At 35.5% G+C, this 18,981-nt stretch overlaps 2 protein-coding genes and 1 long non-coding RNA gene across 6 annotated transcripts; 2 read left to right on the top strand and 1 right to left on the bottom strand.

Annotated features, from left to right (window-relative positions):
* The first annotated feature begins 461 nt into the window (after positions 1-461).
* Positions 462-2,016, top strand: LOC145232952 (uncharacterized). 2 transcript variants are annotated; one of them, XR_013860976.1, is made up of 4 exons: positions 462-1,035; positions 1,099-1,234; positions 1,324-1,440; positions 1,571-2,016. It is a non-coding gene; the product is annotated as an uncharacterized LOC145232952 (long non-coding RNA). The 2 variants fall into 2 exon arrangements; XR_013860975.1 differs by lacking the exons at positions 1,324-1,440; positions 1,571-2,016 and having other exon boundaries at positions 495-1,035; positions 1,099-1,174.
* Positions 2,017-2,023: 7 nt separating this feature from the next.
* On the top strand, positions 2,024-9,796 carry LOC145232951 (uncharacterized). Of its 2 annotated transcripts, none has more exons than XM_080097613.1 (9): positions 2,024-4,750; positions 5,571-5,649; positions 5,727-5,761; positions 6,094-6,281; positions 6,525-6,625; positions 6,711-6,758; positions 7,340-7,429; positions 8,006-8,089; positions 8,621-9,796. In XM_080097613.1, the coding sequence occupies exons 2-9, from the start codon at positions 5,589-5,591 to the stop codon at positions 8,701-8,703; spliced, it is 690 nt and encodes a 229-aa protein (XP_079953739.1). In that variant the 5' UTR covers positions 2,024-4,750; positions 5,571-5,588; the 3' UTR covers positions 8,704-9,796. The 2 variants fall into 2 exon arrangements, with proteins under 2 accessions (XP_079953739.1, XP_079953738.1); XM_080097612.1 differs by having other exon boundaries at positions 6,711-6,767.
* A 147-nt stretch (positions 9,797-9,943) lies between these two features.
* On the bottom strand, positions 9,944-18,451 carry LOC145232949 (IQ motif and ubiquitin-like domain-containing protein). Of its 2 annotated transcripts, none has more exons than XM_080097611.1 (16): positions 18,211-18,451; positions 17,757-17,834; positions 17,578-17,682; positions 17,083-17,190; positions 16,611-16,745; positions 16,064-16,228; positions 15,497-15,672; positions 14,845-15,000; positions 14,110-14,320; positions 13,482-13,657; positions 13,120-13,290; positions 12,439-12,615; positions 11,884-12,005; positions 11,500-11,626; positions 10,827-11,012; positions 9,944-10,271 (listed from the first exon to the last, which is right to left on the bottom strand). In XM_080097611.1, the coding sequence occupies exons 1-16, from the start codon at positions 18,248-18,250 to the stop codon at positions 10,101-10,103; spliced, it is 2,304 nt and encodes a 767-aa protein (XP_079953737.1). In that variant the 5' UTR covers positions 18,251-18,451; the 3' UTR covers positions 9,944-10,100. The 2 variants fall into 2 exon arrangements, with proteins under 2 accessions (XP_079953737.1, XP_079953736.1); XM_080097610.1 differs by having other exon boundaries at positions 17,578-17,685; positions 18,211-18,450.
* Between the last annotated feature and the right edge of the window lie 530 nt (positions 18,452-18,981).

The following is an 18,981-nucleotide window of genomic DNA, read 5'->3' as shown; positions in this document are numbered from 1 at the left end:
TTGCGAAAATGTAAGAAACGACAACTTGGATATTTCGACAAATAAATCATGTCTGACTTTTAAAAGGTGAGATGCTTATTTTGTTCTATCACGACACGAATCAAGTCCGTCCTAATTATGTTCATGTGACATCACCTGACACAAGTTAGTGTTTGATTCTGTTGTCACTTCTTTCCACTGTTTGTAAACTAAAAGTTGTTTTGTCCCCGAGGGGGCGATTGTTCGGTCAAAACGCGCTTTAAAGTGATTAAGTAATCGTTGCCCGAATACTCCACGGACAGAAAGAAAAAACAACACGGGTTTGAGGTAATTCTGTTATCGCTGCTTTAAACTGTTTTTGTAGGATTGCTTTTTTGCGAGAAGGTGATTGGTCGGCCAAAACACGTGACTGCTTGATTGAGCAATCAATGCCCGAAAACTCAACAGGTAATTTGCGCGTAGATTTGGGGACTCCAAAGCTGACTTGCAGGGGCGATGAGGTTGATATAAAAGACAAACAGTTGATTTGCGGAGTTAAACGCACGTTTTGCTGGAAGCGGATGGAGGAAGCCAAGCTACAGGTTCGTCGTTGTTACTGGATTTTTGTTGTTTTATAAAACACGGTTAAAAGAACCCACCCAGAACCTTGTTTGTCTATTTTTTATTTACTTTCATTCACTTCTCTTTTATTCTTTTTATTTCTATTGTATTTTTTTTTCGCCGCATTATACAATATAGAGGGTTTGGCCAGACTCTCTAGATTGTTTTTGCGGATTTTACCAAACAATTAAGGTTCTGGGTTTTTGCGCATAAAGTTGTGTAACTTTTATGACGTTATCGCCGCAACTATCTCACTGACATGAACACTAATCTGCTTTTTTGTTTTGCACGCATGTGACGTAACCACTGATGATGTCATCTAATGGGAATCGCAACATGATCCAATGGAACCGAAGCACCAGCGAGAACCAGAACGCCTTCACTATTCGATGACATCACACGACGGAGCGCCAGTGATGACGTCATTCTCTGAAAAGCAGTGCGACTTCGAAACACGTATGACACACGCCATGTTTGTAATTATACGAAGCGTTTTAAGCATTGTTGATTTGTCTGCAGCGGAATGGAGACGACGGGATAAGGAAGCGATGATGATCGGATCCATGGAGCGGTTGGATTCCTGAAAGTAAGATGACTCGGCAAACCAGCGACACAACAATACCATGAAAGGAATGAGGTAGCTTTTTAAATGATAGTAAGTTTAAGTAACCTTTTAGCAATAATAGCATTTATATCGCAAGAATTTTAGCGATGTGTGTATAAGCATTGTTGATTTGTCTGCAGCTGAGTGGAGACGACGGGATAAGGAGCGACGATGATCGGATCCATGGAGCGGTTGGATTCCTGAAAGTAAGATGACTCGGCAAACCAGCGACACAACAATATCATGAAATGAACGAGGTAACTTTGTTTAAATAAATGAGCCTATACAAGCTTGGTAACGTTTTATTTTGCAGTCAAACAGTTCTTTTTTTAAATTCTATATGCTTGTATGGTTACCCATACAGCTTAACTAAAACATATAATTTAGGAACCTTCAACCGCTGCGATCCCACCAAACTCAACCTCTCCATGGAACAACAACTTTCCTCCTGATAAGTTTTGTTACAAGTCTGTCGTGTGATTCACCCAGGTCGTCCAACCAAATATTCTGTTAACTATTCATTGTGTTTTATTAATTAGCACACAACTCTTTATAAATCAGCCATTTTACATATTAATACGTTCCTTAACTGAAAGTCGCTTTAGTTGGACGACAAATAAATGCACGACAAACTTCTTTATTTTAGAAACGTTTGTGCGTGGGTTAAAAAAAATCAAAGATTTAAATGTAATGTTTCATGTTAATTAGAATTTTTTATAATTTTATGTTAATTGTTAATTGAACTATGGTGGCGGTTTACTTGGTTTACTTGCAAAACCTTTTAACAAACGTTTGAATTCAATTTTATTTGTAATACGACTTAATATCAATTAAATAGCTATTTATATAATCACGTAATTTTTCTTAACCGTAGATAAACCGCTGTCTTGATATCTTGGTTTTAAACAGAATTTAGTAGATATTTGCCTCAAATCGCACGGTATCTAATCCATTCACAAATGCCGAACTCCTCTAACTAAATAATATAGCTGTTTGCCCTATATCCACTTCATGCTAAACTGTTGACCGTATAACATAAAAGCTGACACTATTTGGTAGATTCTGTCCCTGGTTACAATACTAACATGCCCAACTATAATCGTTCTAACCATGACAATTTCGCTGTAGCTAATCCACACCTAATAATTTTTATCGAAAGTAAATTTGTTCTGATCGTAGCAAATTATAATTTTCCGTTTCTCAATTTTGCCCGCGTCTCGTTTTAAACAAAATTTAGTAGATATTTGCCTCAAATCACAGGACATTTAATCCATCTCACTAACGCTATTTCAAAGTAACATTAGCATTGTGAAACACGTCTAACCAAATAATGTAAAGGATGACACTATTTGGTAGATCTTGTCCCTAATTACAGCACTAACATGGCCATCTAAAGTCGTTGCTACCATGACAAATCCACACATAATTGTTTTCCTTCTTGGAAATAATTTTGTCCTAATTGTAGAATTATTTATTTCCGTCCAATAAATATCTGATAACTCGGTTATAATTTTCATCAAATTTACAGGAATACTCGGAACCTTGTTTTGTTCTGTTTTATTTTCTTTGATTTCACTTCTCTTTTATTCTTTTTCTCTTATTTTTTTTGCTGATTTTTTTTCGCCGCATTATTTAATATCGAGGGTGTGTACAGCCCTTTATATTATTTTTGCGGATTTTAAACAAGGTTCTGAAATTAAAAAATTACAATATAAATTAATCAATTATTTAAATATTACGAAAAATCAAAACTTACAAACGGTTTCCTGAATACGTTACGCCGGAATTCCCGTATGCGCGTCCCCAATCCCTAAAATGTTGCGTCATGGTAGGGGAATTCCCGTATGCGCGTCCCCAGCCCCTAAAATGTTACGTCATAGTAGGGGAAATCCCATAAGCGCGTCTCTCACCCCTAACACGTTACGTCATAGTGGGGAAATCCCTATTATAGCGCGTCCCAAGCCCCTAAAATGTCACGTCGTAGTGGGTGAATTCCCATATGCATGTCCCCCACCACTAACACATTACGTCATGAGTCCGTCATAATGGGTTAGTTGTCTCACTTCCCCGTTTCACCGTTCATGAAAACACAGGGGTTCAAATTTCTGAGGTTTTGTGATATACCCGGTAAATCGCCATCGATAATGTTAAGTAGGATTTGATTTGTAAACTTATATATAGTTGTGTGTATGGTTTTAGTAAATATGGATTTTTTAGCATGTAGTATGTTGAAACGTAGTTTAAATATTTAGTTTGGTTGGTGGTGTGTTTGTGTGTGATAATGTATCGTTGTTTTTGCCTTGTATGGCGTAACAATCTAAGTTGTTACTCTGATAGTGTGTATGGATTTAGTAAATAGTTGTTGTATTTGTGATTAAAATTATCGCTTTTTATTACCATGTTTTCAGCTTGCGCTTTTCGTGCGCCAGTCTGTTTTCCTCGTTTCGGTTGTAGTTCTGCACCGAACGAGGGTTTCTCTACTGCCTTAGACGAAACCCATTGCGTGGGTTGACACCTTGACGCGGTGCAATGGCTTTCAAACCAAGAGCAACCCGCAGAACCTTGTGTTTTTTGGGTTTTTTTGCGTAAATTGTTAAACATGCTGCTTTAATATTTGTGTGAAATCGAACACGATTTGTTGTAATGCAATAAAAGATAAATATCAAGCATTCGAGATTACGCAACTTAGACGTTTGAATAGTAGCTTTGGGTTCGGCTTTGAAGACGCCGGTTCGATCCAGCGTGTAAATACCTTCAATAAACCACAAAGCCAAAAAAAACAATTAAGGCTATACGTAGCGTAACATGATCCTGATATTTTATAGTACATTTGTGATATTTTTCTCTAGCCTAATTACCTGTGACGCTGGTTGATAACAACTCGTAAGTCTTAAATTCGCAACCTTCAAATATGCAATTGAGTTCGGTAGTTAGTTTGTCGATAGAATCTTAATCTGTTATCTTAATCTCAAATTGCTTTTGACTGGTTAGGGGCACTAATTTAAGTAGCCTATTACTTCTAAAAAGTTCTTGTAAGGAAATCTTTTTTGATAAATTCTACGACGTTTACAACAACAATAAACAACAAAAACAGAGAAACCGGAAGTTTAATGCGTTAACAAACGCAGCTTTACGAGGTCAAGTTACTTTTACATAAAATTTTAGTAAAGTAATATATGCTGAAATTGTACATGACCTCAGCCAACTTGAACAGTTCGTAAATTTCTGCCCCCTTGCTCCATTTCTGACATACGCCTAATCTTGACTCGACTTCCCATATTTTATTGTTAACTGGCTTAAAACATTAAACTTTCTCCGCTTTCTGTTAAACTACCGTGGTCCATAACGCAAAAGTGTGAGTTTGATTTTCACGTATTACGTAAAAAGTTCCAACGCATATTTCAAAATAGGGAGTTACCCCTCCGTAGTGTTACACCATCGGCTCACGTGAGTGTATCATCACAAGACATCACATGACGATGATGTAAGGCTGAGCGCGGCTCAAGTGGAGTGACGAAAGCTCAAGAAATAAATCAAGTCATTTTTTTTTCAAGAAAGGACAAGAAAGTGAGTCATAGGATTTGTAATCATATGTTTACCAATTTGATATGCTAGTTCAGTTGTTTTGTATGATGTCATTTTACGTCTTTACTGTGGTTTGCTAACCTCTAAGTAGCAAACTATGAGGCTGGCCACTCCCTTCTGCAAACAAGTTCAAAGTTTAAAGTGTGTGCTACTGTCAAACTGATAACTAGCAACTGTGCATAATCTGCATTTGCTGATCAAGTGTTTGCCTTTACATGTCTGATGTGCTGTAAAATAAAAATACACAAATTTTTTTATTTTTAGTTTTACTGATTAAAATTGAACTGCATGTGTAGAAATACTTATTTGAGGTTCTTGATTTTTAGGAAATTGCTATACCTCAAAATTATTCATTGTTTCTTGGCCAAACACCGGGGTGTAATCTCTCCCACGTAAATAAACACAAAATTTATGCATTTGTAAAAGTTTTTCCATTTAATACCGTAATACCAATCTTAATCTGATTTATTTGCCTTTCCAATTCATGTTTATTAAACGACACTTTAGCTGTTTATTGGAATAGGTAATATTGTTGTTAAATACACAAGTTTATATAATGACCTTATTAAACATGTATCTATGGTTTGATATTCTCCTTTATACTTATTTTATTGATACATATATATGACTTGCCCTCAAATACTTTTATTATCAAAATATTATTAGGCAGATTATTTGAGTATTGTTGGCAAATATTTTTACAAACTACTAGATGATATATTTTTTTGGTGATTTTTTAAAGCATGTTCCCCACTTAATTATTCAAATTAACTTGTTTTTAACATTTTTTTAATGATTTCAGTTCAACCAGCTGACCAGCATGGTTCCCTGTGATGGGCCAACATCAGATGAATTTTCAACAATCAACTTTAGTGTCCCAGGTATATTGCAAATTTTAAACAATGCTTTCATACAATTGAACAGTTTGAAATCAATTTTTTGTTGATTTTTTATTCAGAATCAACCCCATCTACACCTGAATGCAGTAACCAGGTGAATAAAGCTTAATTCTGACATTTTAGGGGTGGTATAGCATTTTTATCAATTACAAGTTATGTTTTTTATTAGCATTTGTATTTCCTGTAGTAAATTGCTGACAGAAATGGTTTTACCAAAATAAACCACATCACACCAATTTTTGACCCAATTACTTAATGAGGAATTAAATCTTGGAGTTAAATTAGTTGAGTTTAAAGATTGTCTTTGTTGAGACAAAGACTTGCATTTGTTTTGACGAATTGTTTGTTGGGGTCGTCACATTACGTCTATTGCATCTTACACTATTTCTTTACATATTTACTAAACACAGGCTTGTTTTTGTTTAGATGTTTGCAAAATCTCCGCACAATGTTGACTCATCCACGGGACAGGATATGAGCTATGTTAAAATGTTAAACAACCAACATAGAAGGGATTCATTTCCAAATGGTTTTGCTGATGCTCCGGTCGGAGATGCGATGGCGATGAGTGGATTGTATTTCTTGGGACATGGTGATATTACAAAGTGTTACAGGTTTTGACCCTCTGATCCTGGTTATCTGTATGTTTGTTTCGGAAATGTAGTGGCTTCATTCATTTGGGTGTCACATATTAGACGACTGTTGTATTGTTGTTCCACTTATCGTGTTACAATAATTTTCATTAATTTACAGTATGCAGTACTATTTTAGTGCCTTTCATATTTCAATGATTGCTTAAACACGTTTTGAAATGTTTGGTAATATGTAAAGCAAAACTAGTTGTTTTTGTATTTTAGCTGTGGAAAAGTTCAAAACAATTGGAGGGAAGGAAAAATAGTTACTGATCCAACTTTGCATGAGGACAATTGTGAACATTTTTATTCCAGAAGATGGCCTGGTAATATTTTGTCATAAAATAGAAATATATTTTTGACATTTTTATACGTACAAATTTCCTTGTTACTGAGTGTTTATTTACACAGCAACTCAGTTTGGAACAGCAACAGCGACACGTTTGCACACTGAACAAGGTAAAGAAGGTATTTAAACCATTATTAGGAGATTTAACATCTTGTAAAAAAAGTTTGCTGGGTGGAAATGTAGCTTTCATTTTCTTTATTTCCTGTAATTATGGTATTTTGCTTCAAGAGCAGAACAGTTTTTATTCATTTCCATTGCAAACAAAAACATTTTTATGAATAAGAATGTTCCTAAAGTGTGACATTCTCCATCTAGATTAACTGAAACTGGTTTTTGCTTATTATGTGTTTCGATTGACCACAATGCAAATAACCAGTGGCTTCCAACCTTTATCGGGCTATTCCTCACTTCACAATTTAATTCACAAACATTCTCATCCCTTCTCAATAGACTCTACAGGTTAAAGAAAAATCTTCTGCTCATGTTTTAATCCTAACCCTTGGGAGGAATTCCTCCGCTGTTAGGGACCACTGATAGAGGTAATCGTTATATGTGCAGAATCAACATTTTTGCACACACCAGCTTTACTACCCCCTTAAATTAGCCAAAATTAATATATAACTGATATCTATTTCATTAGCAGAACGCTGTTTACCTTATTACACTTGCCTCACACATTCTATTTACACAGTTCAAATGTGTCAACTTCCTTCATTGAAAGGGTTTTTGGAGGGAATGTTCCAAGCTGGAAAGTCCCTTCTGCAAAGCGTTTCAACACAAGGTTGGTTGGCAGAAGTATGTATTACCAAAGAGATCAAATTACACTTTTTTGAGAGTCTATTAAATCACAACAAAATACTGTTTATAGATCTGGTTGTATGTAATTCAGATCCACTGATTTGTCTAAAATTGGTAAAATTAAAGTTTTCCGACTACAACTTTTTCCAAAAACAAAGCCTTCATGTTGCTCTTGCATAGTTTATTGCTGTGGTTAACCAAAAAGAAGCTGACTTTACCTTAAGCAGTTTGACTCTGCCTTCACAAATCCTCTGCACAATTGTACTAATAATTCTAAATATTGCCAGAAAAATGTGATTCCTGCTGTCACATTATTTGTTTATTCATTATGATAAACTTTTTGATGCCTGGAAGCATATTTGTGTTTGCAATTATGCTACTAAACTGGCATGTTCTTTTGTGTAGATGAGAGGTGTAAAACAATAAACGAAAGGGAATAAACAAATAAGTTTAGTGCTTGCATTAATGCAGCAATATTCTTACAAGTTTAAATTGTATCAGTTTAATCTGCAGAGGTTGAAACTTTCATTTTTCACCAACTTGTTCAAATTTATTTCAGGCTCCAAGTCTTCCACAACACCTTTAAACAATTCAAATACTAATGACAATGTGGGGCAGAATGCACCTGGATGCTCTGGAATATGTAAGTTGTTGAATTTCAGTTGTAGCTAAGATTCAGTGCAAATACATCTTTCAACATTTATGAATAATGTGGTGTGTTGAACTTTGATCTGCCGGTGGCCCCTGTATATAATTTTTTTGGGTACTTAGTGCAAGCATTTTTTTGTCACCTTGGAAACCCACAGCTAGATTCAACTCTGGTAGGCCAGAAGTGAATAGTCGCAATTTATCTTATTTCAGGTGTGTATCAAAAAACCTCTATTTATGATATAATATAAAGATACACAAAAGTTGGTGCACTGTCCTGCAATAATTAAACAGCAAAGATTTTTGTCCTATTGCACAACAATTTTCTCCACTGGGCTTAGAAACAAAAGAAGCATAATCACATTGCATTACCAGTATGGAATTAAATGTAAAGATTAAAAGTTAGCAATGAACTAACTAACAAAACATTACTGTTGAAAACCTGTTTTAATTGGTTGCGGTATCTTTAAAACTTTTTAGCCCCCAGTGTGTCAAAAACTGTCTCTAAACAAGAAATTACTTTCAGCTGGTAACGGGGCATCTTCAGATGAGGAGTTTGTTCTCAGTGACAGTGAAGATATTTATGGACCCGGTCCTGATATGGAATAAGCTGTGATGGTTAAATAAGGCCCATTGTATATTTGTAAATATTTTGTTTGCAAAATCATTAATTGCACATTTAAATCAATTTCTTAATGAGCTTAGACATATTTGTAGTCACATAGTATTTAATTGGAAACAACTATGCAAGTCATAGAGGCCAAATTTTTTTAGTCACATTTTTAGATCAACTTTTGTATATTTGTATGGATTTGCACTAACTCTAAAACAAGACCTGTTTGTTACCATGATCAAGTACTCATCCAAAATTGATTTTGTGCATCCTTAGCTAATTTATTCTGTTGACATTTGTTGCTATTAGTGTGCTTAAGTGACTTCTCTCTGCTGGCCGGGGGTGTTGTTGTGTGATGCTGTGCTATTTATGTTTGAATTTTCACTTTTTAAACTAACTAGCTTGGTGTTTTTATACAAATGTTTTTGTGTTCAGTATAACTGTTGTGTGGTATTTCCGCTTGATGCAGCGGTGTCCAACTCACTGCCGTGCCAAATTTAGTTTTAAAATATACTCGCGTGTTTGGTACTTTTTCCAGATCATTTACTCGTGTCTTAACAGTACGGGCTCAATTTATGATACTCCAAAAACCTTTTATTATGTTTATGCGACACAAGATACAAATAGTTTGCAACGGGGCTTAAGTTTTGTCAAAAAACTAACAATTTAATTAGTGAGTTGTGTAACTTTACTACTGATATAATCTTTACTGAAGTTAGAATAAAGGCCAAGAAGAATCAATAGAAACAAATTTTATTGCGTGAAAAATCCTAATGTTTACTATCTGAACTTGCAAAAGCTTATGTGCCATTTTCAAATGCTCTGCTTGCCACTTTTGGCATGCGTGCCACGTGTTGGACACCCCTGTCTTGACGTAATGCAGTATGCCTGTTTGTTTGACTTTTTTAACTTAATCTCAAGGTGCGGAATTGTTTCATGGTGAGATTCACAAAATCTGTTCAGCATTCGATAAGAATATTTTTATGGATTTTTATAACTAAAAAATGGATTGTTCTGTACATCAGTGCATTTGTGTTAAACACCACGGTAGAATACTGATGAAAAGTTGTAAATAAATGTAAATATTTGGTTGTTTTGTCTGACTAAAAATGGTTCTCTTCAAAATAAAGATGAAAGCCAACTTAACACAGAAAATACATTTCTTGAAGACATCATCGAAATAAGGTGTAGCTTAGGAAAATCCAGTTAACTTCAGAGAACAAATGCTTCACAAAATATTTTAGTATTTTTATTTGTATAAATTTCCCTTTTAAACTAATTTCTTCAACAAAACTTGCTGATTTAACAACACAGAGGCAAAAACACAGACATGTCACTTTAAACAACAATAAGTGCACAAATAGGACCAATGTACACTTTAAATTAAAAACATTTAATATGCATTGAGAACATTTTTTCCTCTAATCTCTCCTGGTCCAGGAAGACGCTGGGATCCGGTTGTTTTTCTTCGAAGTTGCTCGGACATCCCAGGAAGCCGACTGAAGTAGATCCTCGCCAATGTGTGTTTGTTCTTCACTTTTAGTATAAACACTTGACCATAAGCCTGTTAAAAGCAACGTAAGAAGTACAGAAGTTTGTCCACAAACTGAAGCAACAATTTTGGCACAAAACAAACAGCTAACTATCAATATATGGTCACATTATTTCATTTAAAAACAAATTTTAAAGACGTTATACTTAAGGATGGGCTCCTGAAAAATCTGCAACCAATACAGTGTACTGATAAAAAATGTACATTTGTGTTAACATGTGACGTTAAGATGTGAGTATATAGAAACAAATAAGTATCAGAGATTGAATCTTAAAGTTATTGTTATTACAAACCCTCAACACAACCCTAACTGTTTGCATCTAACCATTGTTTGTTTTTTAATGGATTGCATGAATTCCTTATTTTTGAGTAGCCCCTTTACAGATATGTGGATGTACATGGTACACAGGTTTCTTACAGATCAGACATAGTGTGATTTGCATATTTCATATTAGTGTGCTGTTACAGTTTGCCTACATTGACAATTCAAGCATGAGCCTGATACGAAATACACTCCAGCAAATATATTCACAGCTGTTCAGTGGCCCATTAGACAAATTCCTTTACCTCATTTAAGTGATCCAATCTGGCATGAGCGATCGCCTCATCTTTGGTGAGTAGGATGCAATTCCATGGCGACCACTCCTCATCCCGATCCCATCTCACAAGCACAAGGTCGTAGAGGTCATCCCATGCACTCAGGATGCTCTGAGTTGCCCAGATGTTCTCCACAAGATACTGGAGATCCTTCTCCTGTCGCCCAAATAGGTTTTTGTGTAAGTTAATACCGTTATGTTGTTCACAAAAAGTTTACTTTTGCTGGGGATCTAACACATTCCTAATTGTTTGTTTGTTTGATTTTTATCCTCGGTGGGCGGGCAACACGTGAATGTGTTATGCTCACAAGCATAATTTTTATTGCTAGTTCATTGGATCAGTTTTTATTTGATTTTTTCGACGTTAGCAGTTAGTCGCCTAATTTAGTTTAACCCATCGGACACCTCTGGGTTGGAGCAATGCCGCTCAAGTTTCTTGCTCAGGGAAACACAAGCGACAGAGACAGGATTAGAACCAACAACCTTGTGATCACAAGCTGGTCATGCTAACCACTTGGCCTCTTTTTTTTTCTGTCCATCTTTAGTCAAGTTAGGAGAGAAAACATGTTCTTTAACTAACACTGAAATGCATATTTAGACAGTTATCAACAACCAGCCATAAATACATCACAGGATCAACTCACCTGTATAAGGAACGCAATCTTGCTGTTGTCGTTGTAAGTTTCCTCAGTTCTTCTCAAGTTCCTCAACATGATGCGATAATGCGAGAAATCTTGTCGAGTTCGAGCTGCATTGTCAAGTTCCTGAACCCTGAAATATTTGTAAATTGAAGTGTCAGGGATCAGCAACACAAGACTTTAACCCTTTCAAATGGCAACTAATGGGGAAAGTCACCATTGTCGAGCCAACTTTAGTAGCGAACATTAGTTTGGCAGATGAACTATTTACCAGTTCTCAATTGCTGACCTTGTTACATGTTATTTTAGCTACAGAGCTGGAAGTTAATAGTGAAGTGAAAAATAATAGTGAAGCATTTTTTGGTTCTTGGGTCAGACACAGAAACTTACTTTCTGCATTTTCCGACTGATCGTGAGTTTGCTGTAATCTTAAACTCAGTTGATGGAAGATACTGATTAGCTGATGGGCAGAAGTAGATGTCTTTGCGCAATGTGCTTGGATCCTGAGGAACCTGGAGATGAGAGATGGGATTTTGTAAAGTTTTGACAAAGTACATGGGATTGAATTGAGTTGAGTTTAAGTTGCATGTTAAAAAAATCGACAAAACAATATGGCGAAAACAGCTGCACAAACAAGTTTGTAGAGCTCTTCTGTTTGCCAGAAGAGCTCTTCAAACTTGATAGTATGCCTGGCAGCAATAGCTTATATAGCTACATAATATTTAAAAAGTTCTGGGAAACGTAAAATATAATGGCAATATATATAATTTAAAACATTTTTTTTTGTAAATTTATGGCTTTTTTAGCCATTACACAAATGATTAAAAAAAGGTGCAATGACAATAATCCTTGCAAAGATCAAACCACAAAGCTAAAAAGAAGTTGTTTGTAGAATGTTTTGGATGTCACCTATGGAAATTGAATTGAACAAAATTTATGTTGTACCTTGAGCAATCGTGCAGCTTCAGGGTTGAAGAGAGGATTCTTGCAATATTGAAGAAACAAAGTTGAAATTCTTTTCCGAAGTCCCTCCAAATTTGTGTCGGAAACTCCACGCATGAGTAGGTCTGCTTCACGGTCGATTAACTCTGTTATTTCACGAGTCAACTTGCAATCGTGCTCCTGAAATTACAGAATAAATAAATCCACATCACCTAAATTAACTAAGCTGTGTCTAATGCTAAACTTAATGAAATATTGGCTGTAAATAATGCAGTGTAATGGATCCTCTGGAACTGATTATTATGTGCAGGAATTAATCATATAATTTTTGAGAAATCAAGAAATTAGCCTTGTTGTCTCCCAGCAAAAACTGATTTTGCGTTATTCTAATACAGTAAACTTCAGCTAATCCAGATCTTTGCTTAAAAGGTGCATGTGATTTATAACGTAGTAAGGCTTCAATTAATCAACATCAGTTAATCCGGATCTTCATCTAATGCGGACAAACTGTTTGATCCAAATGGGTCCAGATTAACCAAGGTTTACCGTATTTGTTATTTTTAGGTGCTTGACAAATCTCTGACACACATATTCTATCACACTGTTTCTAATATTTCACCATATTGTTTAGGTTAACCAGCAATCTACGTGAAAACAAATGAACAGTTCCTAGAGTATCTTTACCTTCACAGTGTGTTTGAGTGTGAGTAAAACATCGAGTCTCTCATCTTGGGTCAAGTATTTCATGTTGATACTGTTGTAGATGTCCCTCATCTCCTTAGCTCTTATGGTATACTGGGTGTCCATCTCCGTGTACCTCCCATCGTAAGCCTTCCACCGCTTCGGTGCAGCAGCCTGATCAAAAAAACAAAGTAGTGTTACTAATAACATTACAAAGTTTAAGGTAAGTCATAGAATGTATGAGGTCAGTGGTTCAAATCTTGATGCAAGGCAACGGTTGGATTAATTCAGCAAAATTGTGGTACATTGCTTTCTCATTTACCCAAATCCATCCTTTTTTTGTTAAACATTTTCTTGTCACTTACTTTATCCAGGAATCTTTGTATATTTTTCTCCTTGTTTTCCTTCCCAGCTTCAATCTTGTGTCGTCCGATCGAAGCAATAAGTTGAGTTTCTTGTTCAAGCAACGAACACAGCGCTGCTTTTCGTTCTGGACCATCCAACTCTGCATCGATGTGGCCCAACTCCTCCACACGCCATTCTAAAACACAAAGTTGTTCAGCTCTGATTGTCAGCAATACAATAGTCATTATATGTCGTGGTGTATCTGTAGTAAAGCAGAAAACCTATCCTAAAACTGACAAAGGATAATTATTTCTACAAAGTGCTCTTCAAACATGTCTACAAAAAGTTTGTCCCACAAATGTCCAATCCGATATATTTTTCTAATTTATACATTTTGTAACAAAATTATTACAAATACAAACACAATGTGTGCAAATACAAACTATTTATTTCTCATTCTTGCATAACTAAAGATGAATTCACTACTGGGATCAGCGTTAGAGCGTTCATGCAGACCAGCGATCACGGCATACTTGTATATAAATCATAGTACACCAGGCCTGTCAAAGCCATTGAACCGAATCAGCAGGTCACCAAGCATTCTGCTCTGCATAAATTGAGTCATTTAAATTCATCTCACAAACTTACTTTCCAGTGCAGCATACAACAAGTCAAAGTCCTCTTTGGTTTTTGGTTTCATCCTTCTTTCAAACTCCTTCTTGATCCTCTCCTCCTTCTCTCGCCTCTTCCGGATCTCCTCCTCACGTTCCCATGCCAACCGGCGATCCCGGTCCAGTTTCAGCTCGTTGACGATGTTCCTCGCTTGCCATCTCCGGAAGTAGGATTGCAACACAATCACCTGCAAGACACAAAATGTTGCTTGAAACAAATCTGTAAGAACAATGGGACCAATGAGCATGTCAGAATACACACAGTACAAAACACAGAGTGGATTTTCTGTTAGGGCAATTTTAACATATTTGTAGGGTAAGTAAAAGTGAGCAACATTTTGTGAGATATGAAATTTAGGTGTGTTTTTTTCAGAAAATCAAGGTAATTAAAATCTGCAAACAGGTAAAGGAGAGATAAAAAGTTTGAAAACCCATGCCCCATGCTAAGACATTGGTTCTCAATTAGGACCCATTGCCCCCAAGGGAGGGCATGAGCTGTATTCCATGGGCCCACGGGTATAGGTGCATTATAAACATTTTTTTTAATAGGGGGGAACAGGTTTTACTGGGTTACTTTTAGAGGGCCAGGAGTCTCTTAAGTTACGTTTAGGCGGCCATGGTGCATGAAAGGTTGAGAACCACTGCTCTTAAGATAAATGTGGGTACTTCTACATAAATTATAACTTCTCTGTGAATTATAACCATAACTCACAGCTTTGAATCTTTCATCAAAGTATTCCTGGTATGTGATGTATTTTCCCGGCGACATCAACTTATCCTCTTGAGTTGAAACGTAACATCCGATCTTCGTCATTTGTGTTGAAGTTGTGTTTGTTGTTTGACTCGTTCGATTTCGCTCAAACACAGTCTGCAAAAATCGTTGCTGTTTTTAATTTGAGAAAAAACCTATAAATTAGGTTATTTAATACATACCAGATTTTTTTTAAATAAGGTGGCCTCGAAGTTATTGTCCTAAATCCTGTGTTGTATCCACTTTATTCAATGAAAACTTACAATTAGGGACTTAAAAATTCAAAATTTGACAAGTTGGAAATACAAAACATAGTTATATAAATTGGAGCAAAGTATAAAGTTCACAAGTTGGGAAATGTTTATTTCCAGGTTAAAATCAGCTGACAGTGTTATAAAGAACAAATTAATTTCGCTAAACAAGCATCTTCAGTGTCTATAAAGTGCAATAAAAGGGATTAACATTAGAAAAAGCTAATAGTGCCATAAACATTTCCCAACTTGTGATCTTGATAATGAAAACTGAAAATTGTTGCAACAATGGCAATAGAACAGGAAATGATTCACAGAATCAATTTACCAGAAAGTATAAAGTTTTTGAAAATATTTGCTACCTGGCAATCCCGGTTAAATCGTTCAACATCTGTCTGCGGTCGTCTCTTCGTCACAGTTTGTGCGCTGGCATGGTGGAATTCACTGCCAGTGAGTTTGTTGCGAAACCCACCGAGGAAAGGTTTCTTTCGGGCAACTCTTTCTATTTCCACTACAACGTCTTCATATTCATTGTTTTCTAAAAACCAAACCTTTTTGTAAATTAAAATCCAACCCATGTCTGCCAGAACACTGATACTTATTTTAAACAAGTTTATTGATGGTTTGATGAAAATGCTACCTAAAATTTCTAATCAGTGTTAAGATTTGACAAATGCAGAACCAAATCTTAATTTCAATCAAAATCCAAAGCATACCTACCAGAAAACACTGGCATTTATTTTGAACACATTTAATGATTGTTTAATTTTGTTCCTTAAACTTTATGTTCAATATTTAGATTTTACTTTCCGACCTGATGAATATTTTAGTGAAATTGTACTTCTACGATTTTGCCTGGTGAAATAAACCCAACTTAACTCACTTATTACATTAAGTTGAAAAACAACAAACGGAAAAAAGTAACCTACCTTTAACTAATCTGACAGTGATGACATCGGACGAACTGATTTCTTGTTTTGCTTTTGGTTTCAGGGGAACATTGTCAGGATCGTTTGAAACAACGTCGAGTTGGACAGTTCCGTTTGGAGTCACACCAAGTTCTGATAACACTGCGGTGGTGGGTAATGATTTGCCTGCAACGCAATCATAAATGACAATCATAAATCTTGTAATATTGTGTTTTAGAAAAAACTGGTAAAAGAAATATTATCACACAATCCCAAAACAATCATCAAGCTGTTATCTCCAGTGGTGGGATTCAACCGGTTCGCACCGGTTCTATAAAACCGTCTCAAGAAATTTTATGAGATTAGCGAACCGGTTAGCATTACTGGTTACTGTCAACAGACTTTTTGTAACAGAACCGGCTGAAAAATATGACTTTTTTGATAGAACCGGCTGACAAAAAAATTTGAATTTCACCACAGTTTACATGGTTGGAATATTGTGGACAAAAAGGAGGAAGATACAATGGATAAAACAAGTGTTGAACATCCAAGTGAGATAACAGCCGACCTGTGTGTGAGAACTGAAGAACATTGATTGGAACTTTAAGTTTGGCTGCCAATTGATCTTGCAATTCCTGCATTGAGTTCTTCAGTGATGATGCAATGGTGATGAACTGCTTGCTTGGAAGCAACTGGAACTTAACTGTAGAAACGAAATAGGTGAAAAGTACATAAATTCCTGTAGTTTTCTTTATCGTTGTCAGAAATAAACAAAAATAATGACTGAACTGAGGTACAAGGTAATTTTTTTTACTGGAAATCTTCTAATTTGTTTGTTACAATGTTGTCTTTAAACATTAGGGCATTTTATATGGATCACATTCAGGGGGGAGCAGTCAAATCTTAATGTTATCTTTAAACATTGGGTCATTTGCATTTATTTTTTTGTTTGACAAGTTAAATCTCCACAAACCAGCCTTGCCATCTTGGCAGCTTTATTCAAACTTTATTAAATAAATAACATTTCGACAATATTTTACCTGTTGCAGTTGGATCTTTTTCTTCTTCAGTTTCCGCTGCTGCTGTTATTTCAACATTTGCTTCTTCAGGCACATCTTTCTCCTCAGCTTTAACAACTTCAGGGAATTCTGTTTCACAAACAAAGATTTTGAGAAAGAAGGTCAAAGTAAAAAATGTGTTCACAAAAGTAAGTAGTTATGTTGCCGAATCACTTAGATTGCAGTCAAAGAGGACCACAAATTTGAAATATCATATTTTTTCACAAAAAAATAAAGCAAAGCAAATAATTCAAACACAAAATCAAATTTAAACACATTGCCATTTAAGCTGCAGACAGTAAACACTGTTTCAACCGATAAGGTCTCATTAGTGCAGCTTTCTTGTCACGAGCTGCAGCTTATCATGTATTGACTCGATGATTTCATATTAATCAACGCTTTTATATTTTTATACGACGCTTTTATACTTTTATATTATTTTATATTTGTAATGTCATTTTAAATTACAAATCTTACCTGATCGTTCAGTTGTAGCTTCTTCAGTTAAACTTGTTTCTGTGAGTTTGTTTTCTTCATTTCCAGGTTCTGCTTCAGTTGATGTGATTTGGTCTTCGGGAGCATCTGCTAAAAAGTTACAAAACTTGTATTAAAGATATCCGAAACCCAACACAGCTACTACATAACCCCCAACTTACCAGCTGGTATTGTTACTGGGGTTGTCACTGCTGCTGCTTCGGAACTTGGCTCCTCTGTCCCAACTCCAATAGCTTGTTCTGAAATTATGCAAGATTCACAATTTTGACAAAGTTTGATTCTTGTTTCAGAGTTATGCTGATGTATGGGTATCTCATTTTGGAGACTATCCTGCTATGGCAGCTATGACAAGGGAAAACATTTTTTTTGTTAAATCAGTCTATGTTAAATATGAGAATGATTTAGAGCAAGACTTCCAAACATTCTTGTGCAAGACATAAGCCAAAAATAATCACATACAACAGGGTTGTAACCCATGAAAACAGTCTGTTTGGAACTGATTTTTTAACAATAAAGAAGTGCACAGATTGGAAAATGTTGAATAATGGATATTTTTGTACTTTGCATTCCGGTTTATGCACAGTTTTTGCACAAAATGATGCAATTTTTTCCAACCTGTGTTTGCAGCAGCTTCTTCTGGAGCTGGTTCCGACATGTTATATTATTTCACCTTCCAAATATAGTTTTAAGGTAAAAACAAATTACTTTCGCAGCAAATTTTGTAGGTCTCCAAAAATGTTTACAACGCGAATTATTTTGATCCGCACCAGTGTGGTGGACTTTGTTTACACAACACTTTGTTGTTTTTTGTTCTTTTAATACAAATATTTTGAACACATGACAAATCTTATTTATTTTCCTGTAACATTGGGTACAAATATGCTATCTTTAGTTTACCAAACACAAAATTATGTAAAAACCGTCCGACTTGTGCTTACAAATTGTAGGATAGAATGTGTAACCGTTGCTTAGCAACTTTTGCTATCTCAATCTGCACATAGAAATCGATGTTTTTGAATATCGAAAAACTATTTCACAATTTCACATGTAATAAAGGTTCGTGGTAAGTTTATTTTTCAACAAAAAACGTTGGAAATAAATGAGATGCTTTTTGGTAAAGTACGTCTTTAAAAAACAATACGACACAAGTTCATGCAAACCAAGAAAGGCTTCATAAAAACTGATGCTCAACAACATTGTTTTAACTCTCTTTGAAGTAGAAAGAACTGGCACTGTTACATGAACAAAAAATAGAAGGAATAGTGCGACTACACGTAAAGTGCAACGATTGTAACGATTTGTAAATTCAGAAGGTTAATTGCGTATCCAAATCACGTGGGATTCACCAATGTGGCTAATAAACTGTTTCGTTCATTGTTTTGTTTG

The sequence above is a fragment of the Phallusia mammillata genome, chromosome 6, assembly GCF_965637545.1.
Source record: "Phallusia mammillata chromosome 6, kaPhaMamm4.hap1.1, whole genome shotgun sequence".
Taxonomy (NCBI): Eukaryota; Metazoa; Chordata; class Ascidiacea; order Phlebobranchia; family Ascidiidae; genus Phallusia; species Phallusia mammillata.
Note: the sequence above shows the minus strand (reverse complement) of the source record. Positions and strands in the feature narration are given on the sequence as shown.